Genomic DNA, 20,420 nt, shown 5'->3' with positions numbered 1-20,420 from the left:
GACCATAAGAAGGTGAGATTGGCATTTGAGTGGGAGAAACTATGTATTGTGCTTCACCACCCCTTCACACCCCATGTTAAGATTAGCATTAAAAAAAAAGTGGGGAAAAAAGTTACTCAGGTATATAACATTTTTTATATCTATATCAGAGGTTTAAATCAACATATCTTCTATGAACTTAATGTAAAACACTGTGTGTTTCTTTTTGAAATTCTCTGTTTACGATTATTTTAGAGTAAAAATTGAGTCTGTGCAAGATTGCTTAGACTCAGATATACATTTATTAAGTATGAATGTATATACTTAAAACACGACACTGTTTTCTCATGCATTTATTTAATTCAGTTATTGCAGTTGGACAAAATAAGGAGATGAAATGAGAATTTTCAAAACTCACTGCAATACATGATTCCAGTAAATTTCAAAAATCCTTAGAAGAATTAAATACAATTTTTAATCTGTGTGCTCAAGAATTACTTGAACTAAAAGTTCTAATTGTTTGATTTTTATAAAGTCAACTTTGCACAGCAAAAATGACTCCAGCATTGTCAGTAATAATCAGAATTAAATTTATTTAATTCTGATTAATAAATTAAATTAAATTGATTAAATTGTTAAATGATTTGTTTAATTTATATTACACTTATAACATTACTGCAAGGATAGCTTCAAAAAATATATTATTATTATTTTATGCATTACAGGTTTATCAGCATATATCAGGGATAAGTCAGAGAACAAGTAAGTATGCAGTAATAGAGATAAATAAAAATAATTTCTATGCATTACTGAATTCAGGCCAGCCTTGTTGGCTGAGTGGTTAGCAAATCTCTCCTTTGGGCATGGATGTTTGTGATCATCTGTTACCTTCATACAAATGTATATACACTCTCCCAATATGGAGTGGGTCCATGGGAGAAGTAGACCCAATCCTCCCACAATGGGAGATGCCTTCACCCAGACGTGAGGAATATATAGACTAAATATCACTGCATTCAGACTCTTTAAGACACCAATAGGTTAGTTTAGAATAAGCTGTGAACAGAGTTCATCAGGCTTTGCCCAGAAATGACCCAGACATTGGTAGCACTGATTTGATGACTTGGAAGATATGGAATTGTCCTCTGCCATTCATATCATTACTATGTCTTTCCTGTATTAAATATCCAGCTAATATCTTGATTAATATTCAGTATATATAAATTAAAATGCATATTTTAATGAAAGATTAAAAATTCTAAAAAAATTATGAAATTGCCAACTTTGAGAATTATGGATATTACAGCAAACTTCATAATTAATCTTATGAAAGCAGTTGAAAACTGTGATGTTACGAGCTGCTGCTACCATAAGGAATCAAACCTAACAGTAAGATATTGATTTGATTTTCACTCTCAAGTTGAGGTGATGGGAATTTTGTTGATAACATTATTGATTTTGTTGATAAATAGCCAAGTCATGGAAACCTACAGACAAATAATAGAATAGTGTTCTACAGCAGAACATATAATCACAAGCATGAAAACGGTGTAGGTGAAATGGTTTATGGTGCACAGTAACATTTTGCCATTTGTAAAAAATTCATACTAGTATATGATTGACTGTTATATCTGTGTTTGTGGTTATCTGTTTGATGTTGCACTTATCAACATTTATGTACCAACAAAAGATAAGGATGATGATGATATCATCATCATCATCATCATCAAATTCCTGCCATGTACCCTCAAGGGGTGTACAGGATATGATAGTACTACATGAAAAAAATTACATCATTACTAACTTCCTATCTACAATTTTCCTCCAAATCAGTCTGTTACTTGTCAAGACTCCAACATTATCAGATCTTATATTTCTGTCGTCTAAGGTATTTTGTACCGTATCAATCCACCTATATCTTGGTCTTCCTCTGGGTCGTTTTGCTGCCAACCTGGCAGAGAACACTTGCTTTGCTAATCTTTACTCACCCATTCTGTTTAAGTGACCATACCACCTGAGATTAGCTCTGCTAACGCATTCCTGGATGCTGACAATGTCAAGTTCTTTCCTAATATCCTTGTTTTTAATATGATATTGCCATTGCTGCCATCTGTTCATGCCTCTAATCTTTCTCAGGACTCTCATATCTGCGGTCTCTAGTCTTTTGTCAAGTGTTTTACTTCTGACCCAGCTCTCAGATCCATAAGTTAAAACTGGTTTGAACACTGTCTTGTATACAGCTAATTTAGTGTTCCGACTAATTTCTCTCTTATTCCATATGAATTTATTCAATTGACTTCCCACCATACCAGCTTTGCTGATTCTGTTGTCTATTTCTATATTTAATTTACCATCTTCAGTAAAAATCGTGCCTAAGTAGCTGAAATGTTTTACTTGTTCCACAGGTTCTCCATTCACAACACAGTTGACATTTTCAATGATTCTGCCTATTTTCATTGTCTTTGTCTTTTTATTGCTGACCTTCATACCATATCTATTACAACAACTATTCAATTTAGTCAGAGAAGATAAATTTTATGAGGAACTAGAAAGGATATGATTTTTTACCTAGACATTGTATAAAATTAGTCATAAGTGATTTTAATGCTAAAATAGGAAAAGAAATAATATACTGATCAACATATGGCCCAGGTAATCCACCTAACATTAGTAATGACAGTGGGGTTAGAGCTATTAATTTTGCATACTCCAGAGGGCTTACAGTTAGTAGTACATACTTTCCCTAAAAAAATATCCATAAACCAACTTGTCTCTCCTCAGAAGGAATAGTAAGCAACCAGGTAGATTGTACAATGATAAACAATAGGCACAAGACATGCATATAAATGTCTGCACTTACAGAAAAGTCAATGCAGATGCCGATCATTACTTGGTTTATTTGTGTTATCCATGTTTAGCACAGATAACACAAATAGCACATTTCAGGCTATCAGAAAAATAGCACAACATCACATTTTGAGCTAAAACTCTCTGTCAAATGGAGAAATGTGAACCAAAACAATAATAATTATTAATAATATTATGAAATAATAATTGATATTATATTAATATATGTGAGGATTTTAACCTATGAAGACAATGTGCAGGAAATACAAGATTCAAACTCTTCTATACTTGAGAGAAACAGAAAATAAATGGAATCAAATCAAAAATATTATTACTCATTGTGCAGAAGAAATCCTTTAATTCATAAACAACAGAAAGAAAAACAAATGGTTCAATAATGTATGTAAAGAAGCTATAAAGAAATGAAATAATCTGAGGATAAAAATGCTACAGGACCATCACCAGAACCTGAGAATTATAATATTTGCAGAAATTTAGCTAGTAAAATACTGTGTTGAGAGAAAAGACTGACAGCAAAAAAATTAATTGAAGAAATTGAAAATAATACAAATAACTCATCTGAGGTTCTTCAGATTCAGTGGAATACTTAAAAGAGAATATAAACCAAAAACTTGATACTGAATAACAACCAGGGAGAGTTAATTACCCAAGAAAAATTAATTTTTCTTTTTTCAGACAGTATTTCGAGAGACTACTAAATAAGTCATCATCACCACCACCAGATGAAATCATTAAACCAACAGTTCATTGCTCAGAAGAAAGTGTTGAAGAATCCACAATCAAGAAACCATTTCTGACTTATATTAGAATTATATCTAGTATTTGTGAACTATAAAGAAGCATATGACAGTATATGTTGAAATGCACTATGGGATGCAATGATACTTTTTTAGAATATCACAAAAGAATATAAATATGATAAGACTGTAAATGTCACACTTTCTGCAAAGTATGTTTCCTTCAGAAATATTTGTCAAGTTTTAAAATAAAATGTAGACTTTACCATGAAGATGCTCTCTCATTACCTATGTTCAATCTAGCATAGTTCAATCTTCCTGGTTTGCTAGCAGTCTAGCAAACCAGGAAGGAAGGAAACAATTGCCATAAAATGTGACAAAAGCTCAATAAACGTTCACTGCCCTATATAGTCTCTGAGAGTTGGAAGCTCCAAAACATAAAAATTAAGTCACGACTCCGACCAACAAAAAACAACACAGATACACCCGAGACAAAAACATGAAGCCGACATGACATAGCCTCCACTTTTCCCACAAGCTCCGAAGACAACACACAGTCGAAACAGCCCACACCCCATTACTCTCTCCCCTAATCCCCCTAATCTTGTTTCATCATATCCTATCCTTGTCCTTCTCCCCCCAAAATTTCTATCTTTTACCTTTTTCCCAAAGAAGGTAAAAGATGGAAATTCACAGCCCACCCTTGAAACCTGGGTTTTAAATTAACATACCTTTTGTCTTACCCACAGTTCTCCCCAGGGCTGGCCATCTTGGGGGTGTGATAGGTGCAATGCCCCCGGGCCCTACGATTGAGTGGGCACAATCGGTACACATTTGCAGAAACGTATATTTTATTTTATTTTTATTTTTTTCTTCTTCTAATTTTGCTTATAACTAATGGGATTTCATTGACAGGATTTTAGGGCTCCTGGTAATAATAATATTGCTGTGTTTCTCTATCATATTAGGTTTTTGCTTACCCTTTTGATGCATTTATGCAGTGTATAAAAATTAACAAACACGATTTCGTTTTTACCCTAAAATGCCTGATTCGTCATTAGTTTTTTTCTAATCTATTACACATTTATATCATTTGGCTCGTTATTGAAACTGTTGAAAAAATATTTATTATATTCTTTATATATGGTTAGTCTAGAGCAGGGGTGGACAACCCTTAACATGCCTGCCAAACGTGGCACGTCAATGACTTTTTTCTGGCACGCAACCCAGGGCTCATCTTAAAAAATAATTAAATAAAAAAATACATTTCAAACATATTCCCTGACACATATTTTAGCTTAATATAATACAATTTTATTAAGTACAGCTATACCAAATAGAAATGCAATAAATAATTAAACTCTACCAACTGTTTCATAATAATAAGTAATAAAAAAATCAGAAACAAACATCCTATTTCCAAGCCATCGATATATCTCCACGATATACTGATGTACACGTTTTGTCCAGTTCAGTTGTTGCATTATTCGTCAGGCATCCAGATGTGACATGACTCCTTTACCATCATTTAATATATCTTTTCATGTTTTGTAAAGAACGTATCCGTTTTCTAAAGTGTATTTGTATTTTATTAAATCGTAAGTCATTAAAATATGGATTCGAAGTATTTATTGTCAATTAATATGTTTAACTTATTAGATATTATAAAAGCAAATTTCCTTTACATTGATTTTCAGAAACTAAAGTTTTCAGTTTTTTTTGTAAAATCCCCACATATGTTGCAATTACTATTTCTTGCATAGAGAGCAGTTTCCTTGTGTGCATCCCAAATAGCACCATCTGCTTTCCCATTATTTCAAGCAAAAATTAGCAGTAATTTACATCACTTGAGATACTTAATGAACATTCCTTCACGAATGACTAATGAACATACAGCCATACTAGGCCAGTAAAGATATGTGCATATGATTGGTGCAGTATTAACAAAAGATCGCGCGAGTCAAAGATAAAAGTCAGCCGACAATTTTTGAATTGAAATGCTAATTCTCTTCAACCAAATTCAATATCTGAAAGTGCCGTAACAATATTCACTATATATTTCCTAGCGTTAACACGTTTATGAATTTTAATGGTTTCTGTTGATTTTTATTGTTGCTCTGCCTTTGAGCTGGGTGGACAGACTCCCACACATCTAGTTTTTAGTGTTTGCCAGTGCAGCATATGGTTTTGCTTGCGGCTAAATAGCATAGTTTTTGGGGGTAGGGACATGCGATTCATTAGTTAGTGACATTTTTATCCTAGCTGTCTCTAATTGCACTATTTGTTGAGAAATATATTACACAAACTGCAAATGTTTGTACCTTATTCATGATACAATAAAATGACCTGCTTTTATTTGCATCTGCAGACGTATTGGCTAGAATGGAGGGCACATGGTTTACCACAGGAAGCGAGTTACTATTGCCATGAGGTGAACGTGATTAAACTTTTTTTTTTTCTGTGCAAGGTTACGTGAAACTTTTCAATTTCTTTTTTTTTTTGCAAAGTAAAATCAGGGGTGCGAGTTATATGCGAGGACCAGTTATATTCCGGTAAATACGGTAAGTTATTTTTAAAGCTATGTGTATTATCAATATTCAGGATTATGAAGTGTTGCTTGCACGTGATTAGATCTTAACTACGTTAATTTCAACTCAGTTAATAGTGATAGATAAGGGTGAACTGATGTACTGAAGTAAACAAACAAAAAAAATAAACACATTCCTTAAGTGTTTCTAAAATTTTGTAATATTGTAAAAAGTATGTATATATTTCACTTTTTGTTAATTCATAGGATAAAAATATTTAATATTATTTACTTATTCGACAGGCAAAGCCGAACCCATAATGTCCATGCCAAGAAAGTATCCCTCTGGGTGTCAAAAAAGGAAATCAGCAGAAAAGAAAAAAGAAGAAAGCAAAATCTCAAAAAGCATAATTAGATTTGTTTTCATGGTTACAAAATAAATCTGACTACGAAATTGCTACGACTTCAGCAGTTGCGATTCAAACTTCAACTGAAGAAGAAAACTCCAAACAAGCTACACAACTTTTCAACGAAAATGTAGAAACTGTAGGATTCGTCGAAAAAGATGCGTCCAATTATACAAACATTTTGGATACAGCAAATAACGATGAAAACAATAATAACAATGGTGATCAAGTGAATATAAATGATCCAGGTTTGTGGCAAAATATTATAACTGATAAATTTAGATTATTTTGTGTTAAAAACGGACCTAAATGACATCATCAAGACGCATTCGTTAAGAATGTCGAAGGTAGATCATTTTCTACATCGTACTATTTAAAAAAAATGCCAAAAGGTGAAACTCAGCTTCGCAGCTGTTAGTTTACTCAAAAGCTCAAGACTCAGTATTTTGCTTTTGTTGTGTATTATTTTCCAAAAGAAGAGGAAAAGATCAATCAACATGATTTATATATGGTTTTAATAAATGGAGAAAACTCTCATCTGTAATTCAAGATCATGAGCTTTCTGTTTGTCACTTTAATTCCTTTATTGCTTGGCAAGAATTATTAAAAAGGCTTAATTTATGTTCGACTGTTGACAGAACAAATCAAATGAATATAAATAAAGAAACGGAACGTCTAAAATTACTATTCCAAAGAATTGTAGATGTAATTCTATTTTTAGCAAGTAATAATCTGTCATTTCGAGGATTCCATGAAACAATAGGAATGCCAAATAATGGAAATTTTTTAAGTTTAATAGAATTAAGTAAATATGATCCTGTGCTAATGGATCATGTAAACAGAATTAAAAATACGAAAAAAAAAAGAATTGTGCATCATTTGGCTCATAGATTTCAAGAGGAAATTATTGCTGCATTAGGTAATGAAGTCCTTAATAAAATTAAAGACGATATAAAAGCAGCCATATATTACAGTATCCAAATGGATTAGACAAAAAATTAATTATAAATGAGTAATTTATAGGATTTATTGAAGTAACTGATGTGACTGGTGAAGGACTAGCAAATTCACTTTTAAAAAGAATAGGTGAGCTTGATTTAGATATGAATTGTAGAGGGCAAGCATACAATAACGGTAGCAATATGAAGGGAATATATAAAGGTGTACAATCTAGAATAATTAGTTTAAACCCTCATGCAATTTATGTACCTTGCTTATCATTCTTTTAATTTGATAATTTGTGATGCTCCTTCCAGTAGTATATATTGTAAAAAAATTTTGGAATATTGCAACTTTTATACTTTTCTGCATCTACAAAAAAGGTGGGAAATTATACAAAAGCATTTAAATATTACGCTTAAACCATTATGTGATACTCGATGGGAAACCAAAATAGACGCAGTCAAAGCAGTGTATACACAGTTTGAACAAACTTATAATGCCTTAGAAGAATTTATTGGTGCAATTAATGATAACAGTAGTATCCGAAGCTAAAAGTCTACTAGATTCATTACAAGAAATGCCATTTATTTTAAGCTTATCGGTGTGGTTTACAATATTGTCAAAAATTAACAAACTATTTCAAGCAAAAACAATTGTTCTTCACTCTGCTTTTAATTTAGTGAATAAAATTAAAAATGAAATCGAAAATTTAAGATCAAAATTTAACACATTTTTAGACGATGCAAAAATCATAGCACGAAACTTGAATATTTCCGAAGACTTCCCTGAAAAAAGAATTCAAAAAAGAAAAAGATTATTTTCCGAACTAGCAGAAGATGAAGTTTTACCCAGTAGAGGAATTTAGATGTTACTTTTTCAACATTGTGATTGATACTGTTATTGTACAAATAGATGAGAGATTTAAAAATATAAACAATGTTATTTCTTATTTTAAATTAATCACTGATATAAAAACATTAGAAGAAAATGAACTGGAAAACCACTCAAGGGATTTTGTAAAATATTATAGAAAATGTAAATGAATACTTAATCCAGGAAATTGATTTGTTACGAGAATTGATCTTGGACCACCATCATCATCAAATTCCTGCCATGTACCCTCAAGGGGTGTACAGGATATGACGGTACTACATGAAAAAATTACATCATTACTAACTTCCTATCTACAATTTTCCTCCAAATCAGTCTGTTACTTGTCAAGACTCCAACATTATCAGATCTTATATTTCTATCGTCTAAGGTACTTTGTACCGTATCAATCCACCTATATCTTGGTCTTCCTCTGGGTTGTTTTTCTGCCACCCTGGCAGAGAACACTTGTTTTGCTAATCTTTCCTCTCCCATTCTATTTAAGTGACCATACCACCTGAGATTAGCTCTGCTGCCGCATTCCTGGATGCTGACAATGTCAAGTTCTTTCCTAATATCCTAATTTTTAATATGATATTGCCATTGATGCCATCTATTCACGCCTCTAATCTTTCTCAGGACTCTCATATCTGCGGTCTCAAGTCTTTGGTCAAGTTTTTTACTTCTGACCCAGCTCTCAGATCCATAAGTCAAAACTGGTTTGAACACTGTCTTGTATGCAGCTAATTTAGTGTTCCGACTAATTTCTGTATATATTCCATATCAATTTATTCAATTGACTTCCCACCATACCAGCTTTGCTGATTCTGTTGTCTATTTCTATATTTAATTTACCATCTTCAGTAAAAATCATGCCTAAGTAGCTGAAATGTTTTACTTGTTCCACAGGTTCTCCATTCACAACAAAGTTGACATTTTCGATGATTCTGCCTATTTTCATTGTCTTTGTCTTTTTATTGCTGACTTTCATACCATATCTATTACAACAGCAATTGAATTTAGTCAGAGAATCTTGCAGACTTGTATCGGATTTATTTAGAAGTATAACATCATCCGCATAAAGCAAAGAGCTGACATTAACATCTCCAATTTTGATATCAGGTTTTATACCACTTTCCTTCATAATGTGATCCATATAGATAATGAATAACAGAGGGGAAAATGTACATCCTTGTCTCACACCAGATTTAACATTAAACCATCTTCCTGTACTTCCTTCAATTCTAACTGCTGACTTACAACTCAAATAAAGACTAAGTATTGCTTGATATAATGCCCCATTGACACCATATAACTGCAGCGTATTGTGAATAGCTTCTCTCTTGGCACCTTGTCATATGCCTTTTCCAAATCGACAAAACTTAAATCCAGATCTTTGTTATATTCCCATGCTTTCTCGACTATTTGTCGTAAAGTGAAGATCTGATCCTGACAGCCTCTATTTGGCCTGAATCCAGCTTGTTCTTCACCAAGCTTTTCTTCCCCAATTCTTCTCAACCGTTTCTCAAGTATACTTGCATAGATCTTGCCAGGAACACTCAGTAAGGAAATACCTCTGTAATTCTCATATTTCCTTTTTATTTTCCTTTTTATATATGGGTACTATGAGAGCTCTACTCCAATCATCGGGAATTCGTCCCTCTGTCCAGGCTTTCTGAACTATGCAGTGCGGCCACTGTAAGACTTTTATGCCACCATACTTCAGCATTTCTGGTCGAATATCATCTACTCCTGCTGCCTTTCCACATTTCAAGCCTTTGATGGCTTTTTCTACTTCAAGTATGGATATGTATTCCTGACTGCATGCCTGTTCAGTGTTTTTTATCACTGTGCTGTCATCACTGCTTGTTTCATTTAGCAGTTTTTCAAAGTAATTACTCCATACTTAAAGGTTATCTTTTTCTCCTATTTTCATGTCACCTTTATCATCTCTAACTCCTTTTACAGCACTCTTTCCTCCATTCCCAAGCTTCTTCAACAACCTCCAGAATATTTTGCCACCTTCTTGATATTTATTTTCTATATTCTTGCCAAAGTCCTCCCATGACTTTTGTTTAACTAGTTTTACACACTGTTTAGCTTTCTTACATTTGTCTCTATATTCTTGAAGAGTAAAAGCTGACCTATTTGCCAGGAACTTTTGATATGCTTTCTTCTTTTCCTTCACTGCCTCTTTAACTTCTTGTGTCCACCAGGAAGTTCTGATTTTTTTATCCTTGCAGACAACCTCACCACATGCCTCTCTGGCAGAATCAATCAGTGTTTTCTTCAGTTTGCCACTGAATCTCCAAGGTTTGATTCCTGTTCTCAAACTTTTTCATTTTTTCTTTCAATAATCTTTACGTATTTTAGTCTACAGTTCACATCTGAGAGCTGCTCAACTTTTATTCGCTTTAAAACTTTCTTACATGTTATTCTTTTCAATATGAAATTCAATTTTATACTGCTCAAGACTAAATAGTGATCACTTCCAATTTCAAATCCTCTGTACACTCTGGTGTCCTGCACCAGGGAGAAAACATCACTATCAACAATAACATAGTCAATGAGACTTTTCTTATTTCTTGCCTCTTCTCTCCATGTGAATTTGTGCACATTTTTATGTTGGAACATGGTGTTAGTAATAACCAGTCCATGTCCTGAGCAGAAATCCAACAGATATTTGCCATTATTATTAGCTTTGCTCTTTTCTCCAAATTTTCCACAATATTTTTGTATGTCTCACAATCATTTCCTACTCTACTATTTAGATCCCCAACAAGTACCAACTTTTCCTTTTTCTTTGTGTCAGTTGCTGTTTCTAAAGCGTCAAAAAATTCCTTCTTAGTAGAACCTTCTGTGGGACCGTAGGCACAAATAAGTGTCATTGTCCAGTTCCCCATTCTCATATTTGCCCACATTACTCTACTTGAGACTGACTGCCATTCAAGAAGATTAGCCTCGTATTTTGTGTTGAATACTATGGCTACTCCTTCTTTTCCTTGATTGTTATTGCCTGAATATAACATTTTGTATTTATTGCTCAGAAAGATCTCACCAGTTTTGGTCTTTTTTGTTTCAGTCACCCCTATTATGTCGATCTGGTACTTATCTAATTCTTCAGCTAGCTTCATTTCTTTGCCATTCAGGTTTCTTACGTTGATAGTACCGATCTTTAACTCTGGTGATGTTGAGTTGGGGTTTGTTTTCAGATTTGTTCCAGTAGCTGACTTTTCGCTGTTCGCTCTGGTTCCCTGGCGAAAACAACGGGGGCCTTGTTTAACCGGGAGACGCCCCAGCCGGCATGAAATTTTGTCATGTTGTACCAGCATTTTTTATTTTGGTTTAACCAATAAGAATACAATTTGGTCGTCCAAATCCCAAATTGCCAGCCCATCCTCGTTCGTTCAGTATCAAAGTAGATACCCAACAGGGTGCACCACGAGAAGGTGAGGATTGGACATTAGGTCAGAAGCCCTGGTCGGTTCTCCACATTCCTTTAAAGGCTATGTGGAGGTCTCCTCTCAGTTATACAGCTTTGACCCGTAAGCACCCCCTGACCATTAAGTACCCCTTAAGATCTTGGACCAAAAAAATGTAAATAACGCGCAAGACATATTGCAATATACATTAAATAATAGTTATAATGAACTGTTTCTAAATGTGTTAACTGTATTGAAAATTTTCTTTACGTTACCAATTACTATAGCAAGTGCAGAGTGTTCTTTTAGCAAATTAAAATTGATAAAGAATTTTCTTTGGTCAAGTACGTGTGAAGAATGCTTTAATGCACTTGCTATATTAAGCATCGAAAAGGATATTGGCAAAAATTGTAATTTTTCAGAAATGATTAATGACATAGCAAAAAAAAATGACATTTTAAATAAATACATATTAAGCAATATACGTGTTAGTAAAATAGTGCCCTAAATAGTAAACCTATTTATTTTTTTATGTTCTTAAATTAATTTTCTTATTACTTTAAACAATAATTAATTGTAAATAGTTTTTGTGCACTAGTTGGTGAGCCAGGTTACTTTTGTTTGTGTTAAATATTTATTTATTTTAATTATTTAATACTTTTGTTTTGTTCAGTAAACGATATGCTAACCTCTTATATTTCGAATGTGTTTTTTTTTGTTTTCCTGTGCGAAAATCATTTGCAGGTAAGAGGTTTTACAATACGTTTATTTCGGATCCTTTAATTTTTACCTTTGAAAAATATTTTAGGACCCCAAAAGGTTTCTTGCACCTGGGCCCCTTTATAGGGAAGGCCAGCCCTGGTTCTCCCACATCTCTCTATCTCCACATTTCCAACCCCCCCCCCCCCCTTCATTTCAGTTATACTTCAGTAATATTGCCATATGCTGGATGCCACTCATTAAGAAGACAACCAGGAACATCCTACCAAGGTATGTCCAAAATTATTCCTTATATTCTTCATGTACCTGTCTCTAAAACATCAGTAATACTCTCAAAATTGAGTAAAAAGCCAATGGTATCATAAAAGGGGTATTTCTAAACAAAAATAGGAAAAACAGCCATAAAAATTAATATTTATTTAGAGGAGTAACATGAAAAATTTCCAGAAATAATATCTTTAAAGAAGGAAAGGATTGAAATGAATAGGAACAACATCCTGTTGGCTTATGCTGAAGACATTGTTATCCTTTGAAACTCTTATGAGGATATTATACATTTGACACCTAATTTCATTATGGCAAGTAATCCTATGGGTCTTGTCATAAACCAGAAAAAGACTAAGTATATGTGCATCTCAAGAAGCCATCAAGACCAATTCAACTTGGTTTATAATTTTAACTATCTAGGAGTCAATATTAACAGCTATGATGATATGTATCAAGAGATAGAGGAGGAATTGATATACAATACTTTATGGGCTGATAATTTGGTAAAAAAAAAAAAAGAAACACTTGTATTTGAATTTGTCTCTGTAAAGGAATGCTTATTCTTAATTCATCTTATGGTATGTTATTTTAAAAAATGCACCCTACAATTTTTTTTATGTTCCTTCTCAATCACTGTGACACTTGTAAAATGAAAATCTTAATTCTAAATCTAGTAATATATTTATGCTCTTTGTGTTATGTTAATTTTTTAATTCCAATTTATGTTTACTAGCTTACAAATGATTCTTATTCTCTTATTTTATTCAGGTATGCTGCACACACCTATGTGTTTTATGTTTGTCCTCGTGTACTTGGAACATATGATAGGAAATTTGCCTTTCAGGTAAAAATTAAAGATTTTAATTTTTAAGTCATTTAAGAAGTAAAATTTTAATCACAAATTTTTATGACAAAATTACATTTATCACATTTTAATAAAATACTTTTAATCACAATCAAAAGTCTTGGGTAAGAACATAGAAAATAAATATCAAAAAGGTGAAAAGATATTCTGGAGGTTGTTGAAAAAGCTCAGAAATGAAGGAAAAAGTGCTGTAAAAAGAATTAGAGATGATCAAGGTGACATGAAAACTGGAGAAAAGATGTTCTTGATGTATGGAGTAATTGCTTTGAAAAATGTTAAATGAAACAATCAGTGACAGCACAGTGGTAAAAAAAAACACACTCAACAGGCATGCAATCAAGAATATATCCATACTTAAAGTAGAAAAAGCCTTCAAAAGCCTGAAATGTGAAGTAGATGACATTCGACCAGAAATGTTCAAGTATAGAGGTATAAAAGTCTTACAGTTTTGAACTATGCAGTGGCTGCACTGCATAGTTCAAAAGGTCTGGACAGAGGGACAAATTCCAGGTGATTGGAGTAAAGTGCCCATATATAAAAAGGGAAATAAAACTGAATGTGAGAATTGCAGAGGTATTTCCCTACTGAGTGTTCCTGGTAAGATTTATGCAAGTATACTTGAGAAATGGTTGAGAAGGATTGTGGAAGGAAAGCTTGGTGAAGAACTTGCTGGATTCAGTCCAAATAGAGGCTATGAGGATCAGATTTTCACTTTATGACAGATAGTTGAGAAATCATTGGAATATAATAAAGACCTTTATTTAAGTTTCGTAGATCTGGAAAAGGTATATGTCAAGGTGAAAAGAAATAAGCTATTAAAAACGCTGCAGTTGTATGGTGTCAGTGGGATATTATGCAAGCAATACTTAGTCTTTATTTAAGTTGTAAGTCAGCAGTTAGAATTGAAGCAAGTACAGGATGGTGGTTTAATGTTAAATCTGATGTGAGACAAGGATGTACAGTATCCCCCCTCTGTTATTCATTATCTATATGGATCACATTATGAAGGAAAGTGGTATTAAACATGATATCAAAATTGGAGATGTTAATGTCAGCTCTTTGCTTTATGCGGATGATGTTATACTTCTAAATAAATCTGCTATAAGTCTGCAAGATTTCCTGATGAAATTGAATAACTGTTGTAATAGATATGGTATGCAAGTTAGCAATAACAAAGACATTGAAAATAGGCAGAAGCATTGAAAATATCAACTGCATTGTGAATGAAGAACCTACAGAAAACATAAACATTTCAGCTACTTAGGTATGATTTAAAAAAAAATAATAATAATAATTATTATTATTATTATTATTGGTCACCTCTGGGGAGTCCAAAGACTCATCGAGGGAGGGCATCTACTCTACAACTCTGCTTCTGCTGCTCACAATCCACCAATTGACCACAACTACACCAATGCCATATACTGCCGACCACCACTAGTATTACCACAGACAATCACAAACATCCATGCCCACGAGAGGGATTTGAACCCATAGCCTCTTAACTGGAGAGCATACATGCTAACCACGGCCAGACTGGCTGGCTGAGTGGTTAATTTTTAGTGAACATGGTTATTTGAATATGGCAGTAGATAACAGAATCAACATAGCTGGTATGGTAAGAAGTCAACTGAATAAATTTATATGAAATAAGATAGAAATTAGTCAAAACACTAAATTAGCTGTATGCAAGAAAGTGTTCAAACCAATTTTAACTTATGGATCTGAGAGCTGGGTTAGAAATAAAATGCTAGAACAAGGACTACAGACCACAGATACGAGAGTCCTGAGAAAGATTAGGGGTGTGAACAGATGGTATCAATGGTAATATCATATTAAAAACGAGGATATTAGGAAAGAACTTGGCATTGTTAGCATCCAGCAATGCATTAGCAGAGCTAATCTCAGGTGATAATGGGAGAAGAAAGATTAGCAAAACAAGTGTTCTCTACCAGGTCTTTTTCCTACAAACCCTGAAAATGACCCTGAAGAAGACCAAGATATAGGTGGATTGATACAGTAAAAATGCCTTAGAAGATAGAAATATAAGATCTGATGATGTTGGAATCTTGACAGGTAACAGATTGACTTGGAGGAAAATTGTAGATAGGAAGTTAGTAATGATGTAAGTTTTTCATGTAGTACTATCATATCCTGTACACCCCTTGAGGGTACATGTCAGGAATTTGGTGATGATGAATTTTAATTACACACTTATTCAGTAGCTTATCATTAAAATTTTATAATCTAAGAACTGTAGAACTTTTGGTATGGCCTGAAACTGCCTAGTGCTTTTGTAGTTGAATTTGCCTTATGATCCTCTCAGATCAAATTTATGGGCTGCTTTCTGAAAGTTTTTGAAATTGATTGCCAGAAAATTGCTGTTTTCTGTAGTGTCAGCTTTCATTATTCAGGATGAGACCATCTCTTATTAGATGACTGAAGCAGCTTGAAAAAATTCATGTTTGGTTCTCTTCTGGGGTAGAGTTTCTATAATTTGTGGTACATGATAGGTTTATCACCTTTGGTTGGAGCCATGCAAAAAAGAAAAAAAGAAAAGACAATAGAGAAAATTATTAATATCTGATTAGATGTTCTTGACCAGTATTGAATGCTTCATTTGCCCATTTAGTGTGGGCTATTTAATATCATTCTTATGTTAGGTCAAGGAGATAATAAATCCCTCATTATTTTAAAACCAGATACGAAACCAGGAGATTGAAATCTAAAAGTTTCATGCCAAAGAACTATCGGCGATTCCAAGTGTAAGTCAACACCTGGTATTGCAACTCGGAGCAAAGGTGGAGCAAACTCCCTCGCTATCCTTAATATTTTCTCATAATGTAAAATGCAGCTCCTAGGAAATGTTTTACGTTATGAGGAGAAGTCACTACCCAGACCGGTTCTGACCTTTATTCAGGTCTCATCAGTGAGTAGGTAGACCTGGATAATACCAAGGTGTAAGTGAACGAAACTTAATACCTTTGCTATACGAATTGCCAGAAAGGCATACCCATATATTATTACTGCGATACAGAGCCAAGAGGCTATTTTTTTCCATTGGCGAAAATTAAGCTAAGGGGATAATAAATCCCTCATTATTTTAAAACTAGATATGAAACACGAGTTTCGTATCCGCTTTTAAAAGAAGAGAATTTTGTGAGTATTTACAGATATCTGTGTTTTGTAGCTTCGTTGTTGCATTGGTGTAATCACTAAATCAATACCACTGCTGTAATTGAGCAAAAGTTTTCCACAATTTAATTTATATACATGTAGTAGATTCCAGTTTAATTTGTCACTGGTCAGTTCTGGACAGCTGTTTATTTTGGACAAGTTTAGAATAACAATAACAACAACAACAACAAAAAAAAAATAACAAGAATTGCTTTGTTTGTTTGGGATACAATGCTTTTTAACTGCCAGTAACTTTTGAGCCAGTAACTTTGACCATGCTGGAGTGTCAGAAAAATTCTACATTACTGATTGTCAGTAGAACAAACAAGTAGCTATATACTAGTTGCTCTCAGTTTTGCAGTGACTTCTAATAGGTGCAGATGTGATCATTAGCTTAGAATGTGTAGAAATCTTGTTACTGTATTTGGTTTTTATAATTTTAGACCCCTATGAAAATTCCAAGAAAAGATTTGACACTTGCTACCAAAATTGATTTACTTAAACAAATTTAAATTTTTGCACGAAACTTTTATAGTTTCTGTATTCGGCTTTGAAATGATGTTGGATTTAATATCCAACATCATTTCATTTATATACTTAATTTATATAATTTTGCATCACTGAAATGAAGCCTTTTTGGCTCTTTATTTTAGAAAATACTTTATGCACTGACCGAGAGTTTGCTTACAGAAAATACACCTCTCCAATGCTTCGTGTTCCTTAGTACTGAGAGTTTTTGCTCTCTTAGGTTTCTGCCTAGTCTCTGACAAAAAACAGTAAGTTTGAAACAGCTGTTTCAAAATTGACCAATAGGAGGCAAATATGCTGGTGCTTTGAGTATTTATCACTTCCTGTAAGGTTCAGCTAGGGCATCTTGTAGTATGGCGGCATATTCCCACAAGCTCTCTGGTAAATTTTTGCACGAAACTTTTATTGTTTCTGTATTCAACTTTGAAATGATATTGTATTTAATATCTACTTAATTTATATAATTAAAACCAACCACTTAACAGCAGTCATCACAAAATAGTTAAGGGTACCAAAATCTGCAATCTCATTCCTGATACAGCAGCGAAAGAAACTTAAAGAAGAATGGTCACTGTGCAAAAGACATGAGCTTAAAAAAATGAAATCACGAAAGTAAAGATCCAGATGTTGAGGAGACCATCAATGCTTTCTACCTACAAAAAATAGGCACAGCCATGGGCTTGCCATTATCCCCCCTATTGCTAACTTTTATATGAAACATTTTGAGCAACATGTTTTAGATTTCTCTCCTTTAAAACTCAAAGTCTGGCTTAGATACATTGACGATGTTTTTGTGATCTGGTCCCATGGCTGCCAGACACTAGACACATTCCTTAGCCACCTAAACAAACAACACAAACACATACAGTTCACATTTGAGATTGGAAAACAGAACACACTTCCGTTTCTAGATACACTTGTCACACGTCTTCCTTCTGGTAATCTTTCCTTCACTGTTTACCAGAAACCAACACATACTGGCCAATATATACACATAAACTGCTACCACCACCCAACACAAAAACTAGGTATCATTAATACTCTAAAAAACAGAGCTTTGAAGATCTGCTCCAGTGAACATGCACTGAAAGATGAATTTAAAGTTATCAGCAATACTTTTCAAAAATATGGGTACAGCCAAAACACTGTTAACAAAATTCTCTACAAGACCTCAATAAAAAACAAAGACAAACCAGACTACAATAAAACTATAACCATTCCTTACATTAAAAGGACATCAGATAAAATAAACAGAATACTACAAAAATACAACCTCAAAGCCACCTTTAAACCTGCAAAATTAAAAAGTTTACTCAATTCATCCAAAGACCCACTCCCTCCACTGGCCCACCCTGGAGTATACCATATTTATTGCACCTGTAACATACCATATATAGGGGAAACAGGATGCACAGTTCCTATCAGACAAAAAGAACATGAACAACACATTAAATATAATAATTATGGTGAAGCTGGCCTTTCTGATCAATCCTGTCAATTCCACCTTACATAGAATTGACTGGAATAGCACTAGTTGTCTACATCACACCAAAACATGGTGTGAACACAAATTTAAGGAAGCCTGTAAGATTATTATCAACCACCCCAATCTGAACAATAGTGATGGTCTAAAAATCGCAAACATATGGAAGGCACATATTCGACCCACAGAACCTTCCTCTCTAAGAGTAACTATAAACAAGACTGTAGTTAATCCAGGATCCTAAATCAAAAATAACAATCGTAATGCCAAAAATAGGACATCATTGTTACTGAAAGAAAACTATCTATAATAAAGAATGTTATTCATGTTATCATAAATAGAATTTAGTTTGATGTAGTTTCTAAATAATTTAATTTTTTTTTTTTCACTAGAGGTCATGCCAGTGGAATAACCCATGATCAAATCATTATTTCTATAGCTTACTGTATGTAATGTAACTCAGCTTGTCCTGTATATTTGTATATGCTCCAGATGATGATGATCTTAATATGAAGATCGAAATGTTGGAAAATTAAAAGTGTTACTGAAAGAAAACTACCTATAAGAAAGAATGTTTATTCATGTTATCATAAATAGAATTTAGCTTGATGTAGTTTCTAAATAATTAAATTTTTTTTTTTTCACTAGAGCTCATGCCAGTAGAATAACCTGTGATCAAATCATTGTTTCTGTAGCTGGTAACTGCTTACTGTATGTAATGTAACTCAGCTTGTCCTGTATATTTGTATATGCTCCAGATGATGATCTTAATATGAAGATCGTAACGTCAGGAAATTAAAAGAGTTATTTATAACACGGTTGTAAAGTCCATAATTTCTAATATGAATGCTGATCACCGTGCAACACTAAAAGAAAGGTAATATGAATGGACCATCAATCAGTAGTTCTCTATTATCTATTGTAACTCGATGAGATGTGTGAGTGAGTGGTCTAGTGCTGAAAAGTAAGTCAGAAGAGTTGTCCAATAAGCTTGGTTATCGCAGCAAGTTCAAAACAACAGATGGTTGATTGTCACAGTAGAAATCACAGTTTGGCATCAAATTCAAAAGTTCATAATGAGTAAGACATTGCTGTTGTAATGGCTAAACAATGGAAATCAACAAAATTGCCAATCTTCCTTAAAAATTTAGTGCTGATAACATCTATAATATAAATGAAACTTCTATTTTATAATGTGCTGCTCTGGATGGTTCCCTGTGTTATAAACGTGCTGCACAGTATGGATCAAAGAAATCAGTAAGTTGTATAGCAGTGTTATGCTATTCAAATATGTCAGGAACTGGTAAATGAAAGCTGTTAGTTATTGGAGAAAAGGCCTTGATTCTTTAAATAGGTTAGAATGGACAGTTTATCAGTTCAGTACCATTCTGGCAAAAATGTGTGGCTGGCATCTGGAAGTTTTAAGAATTGGATTATGAGTTGGAACAATAGAATTACAACAGAAATCAATAAAAATTTTATTGGTTCTTGGCAGATGTACAGCACATCCTTGTTTAGATTCTCTGGAAAATATTCACTTGGAATTTCTATCTCCCAGTAACACATCCTTACTACATGTAGCCAAGGGACACATGAATCATAAAACATCTGATGATATTGTATAGTAA

General features: G+C 33.4%; 1 protein-coding gene across 1 annotated transcript in view; it reads left to right on the top strand.

Moving 5' to 3' along the window:
* Window positions 1-20,420, top strand: part of LOC150108861 (pre-piRNA 3'-exonuclease trimmer-like) — a 509,147-nt gene that overhangs the window by 83,260 nt on the left and 405,467 nt on the right. The window contains exons 5-6 of the mRNA XM_090403827.1: window positions 705-741; window positions 13,508-13,583. Coding sequence (XP_090259953.1) covers window positions 705-741; window positions 13,508-13,583 — 113 coding nt within the window. The remainder of the gene's footprint in view (window positions 1-704; window positions 742-13,507; window positions 13,584-20,420) is intronic.

The sequence above is a fragment of the Typopeltis vanoorti genome, chromosome 2 (genome assembly GCF_054136105.1).
Source record: "Typopeltis vanoorti isolate ZY-2024b chromosome 2, IOZ_Tvanoo_1.0, whole genome shotgun sequence".
Lineage (NCBI taxonomy): Eukaryota > Metazoa > Arthropoda > Arachnida > Uropygi > Thelyphonidae > Typopeltis > Typopeltis vanoorti.
Note: the sequence above shows the minus strand (reverse complement) of the source record. Positions and strands in the feature narration are given on the sequence as shown.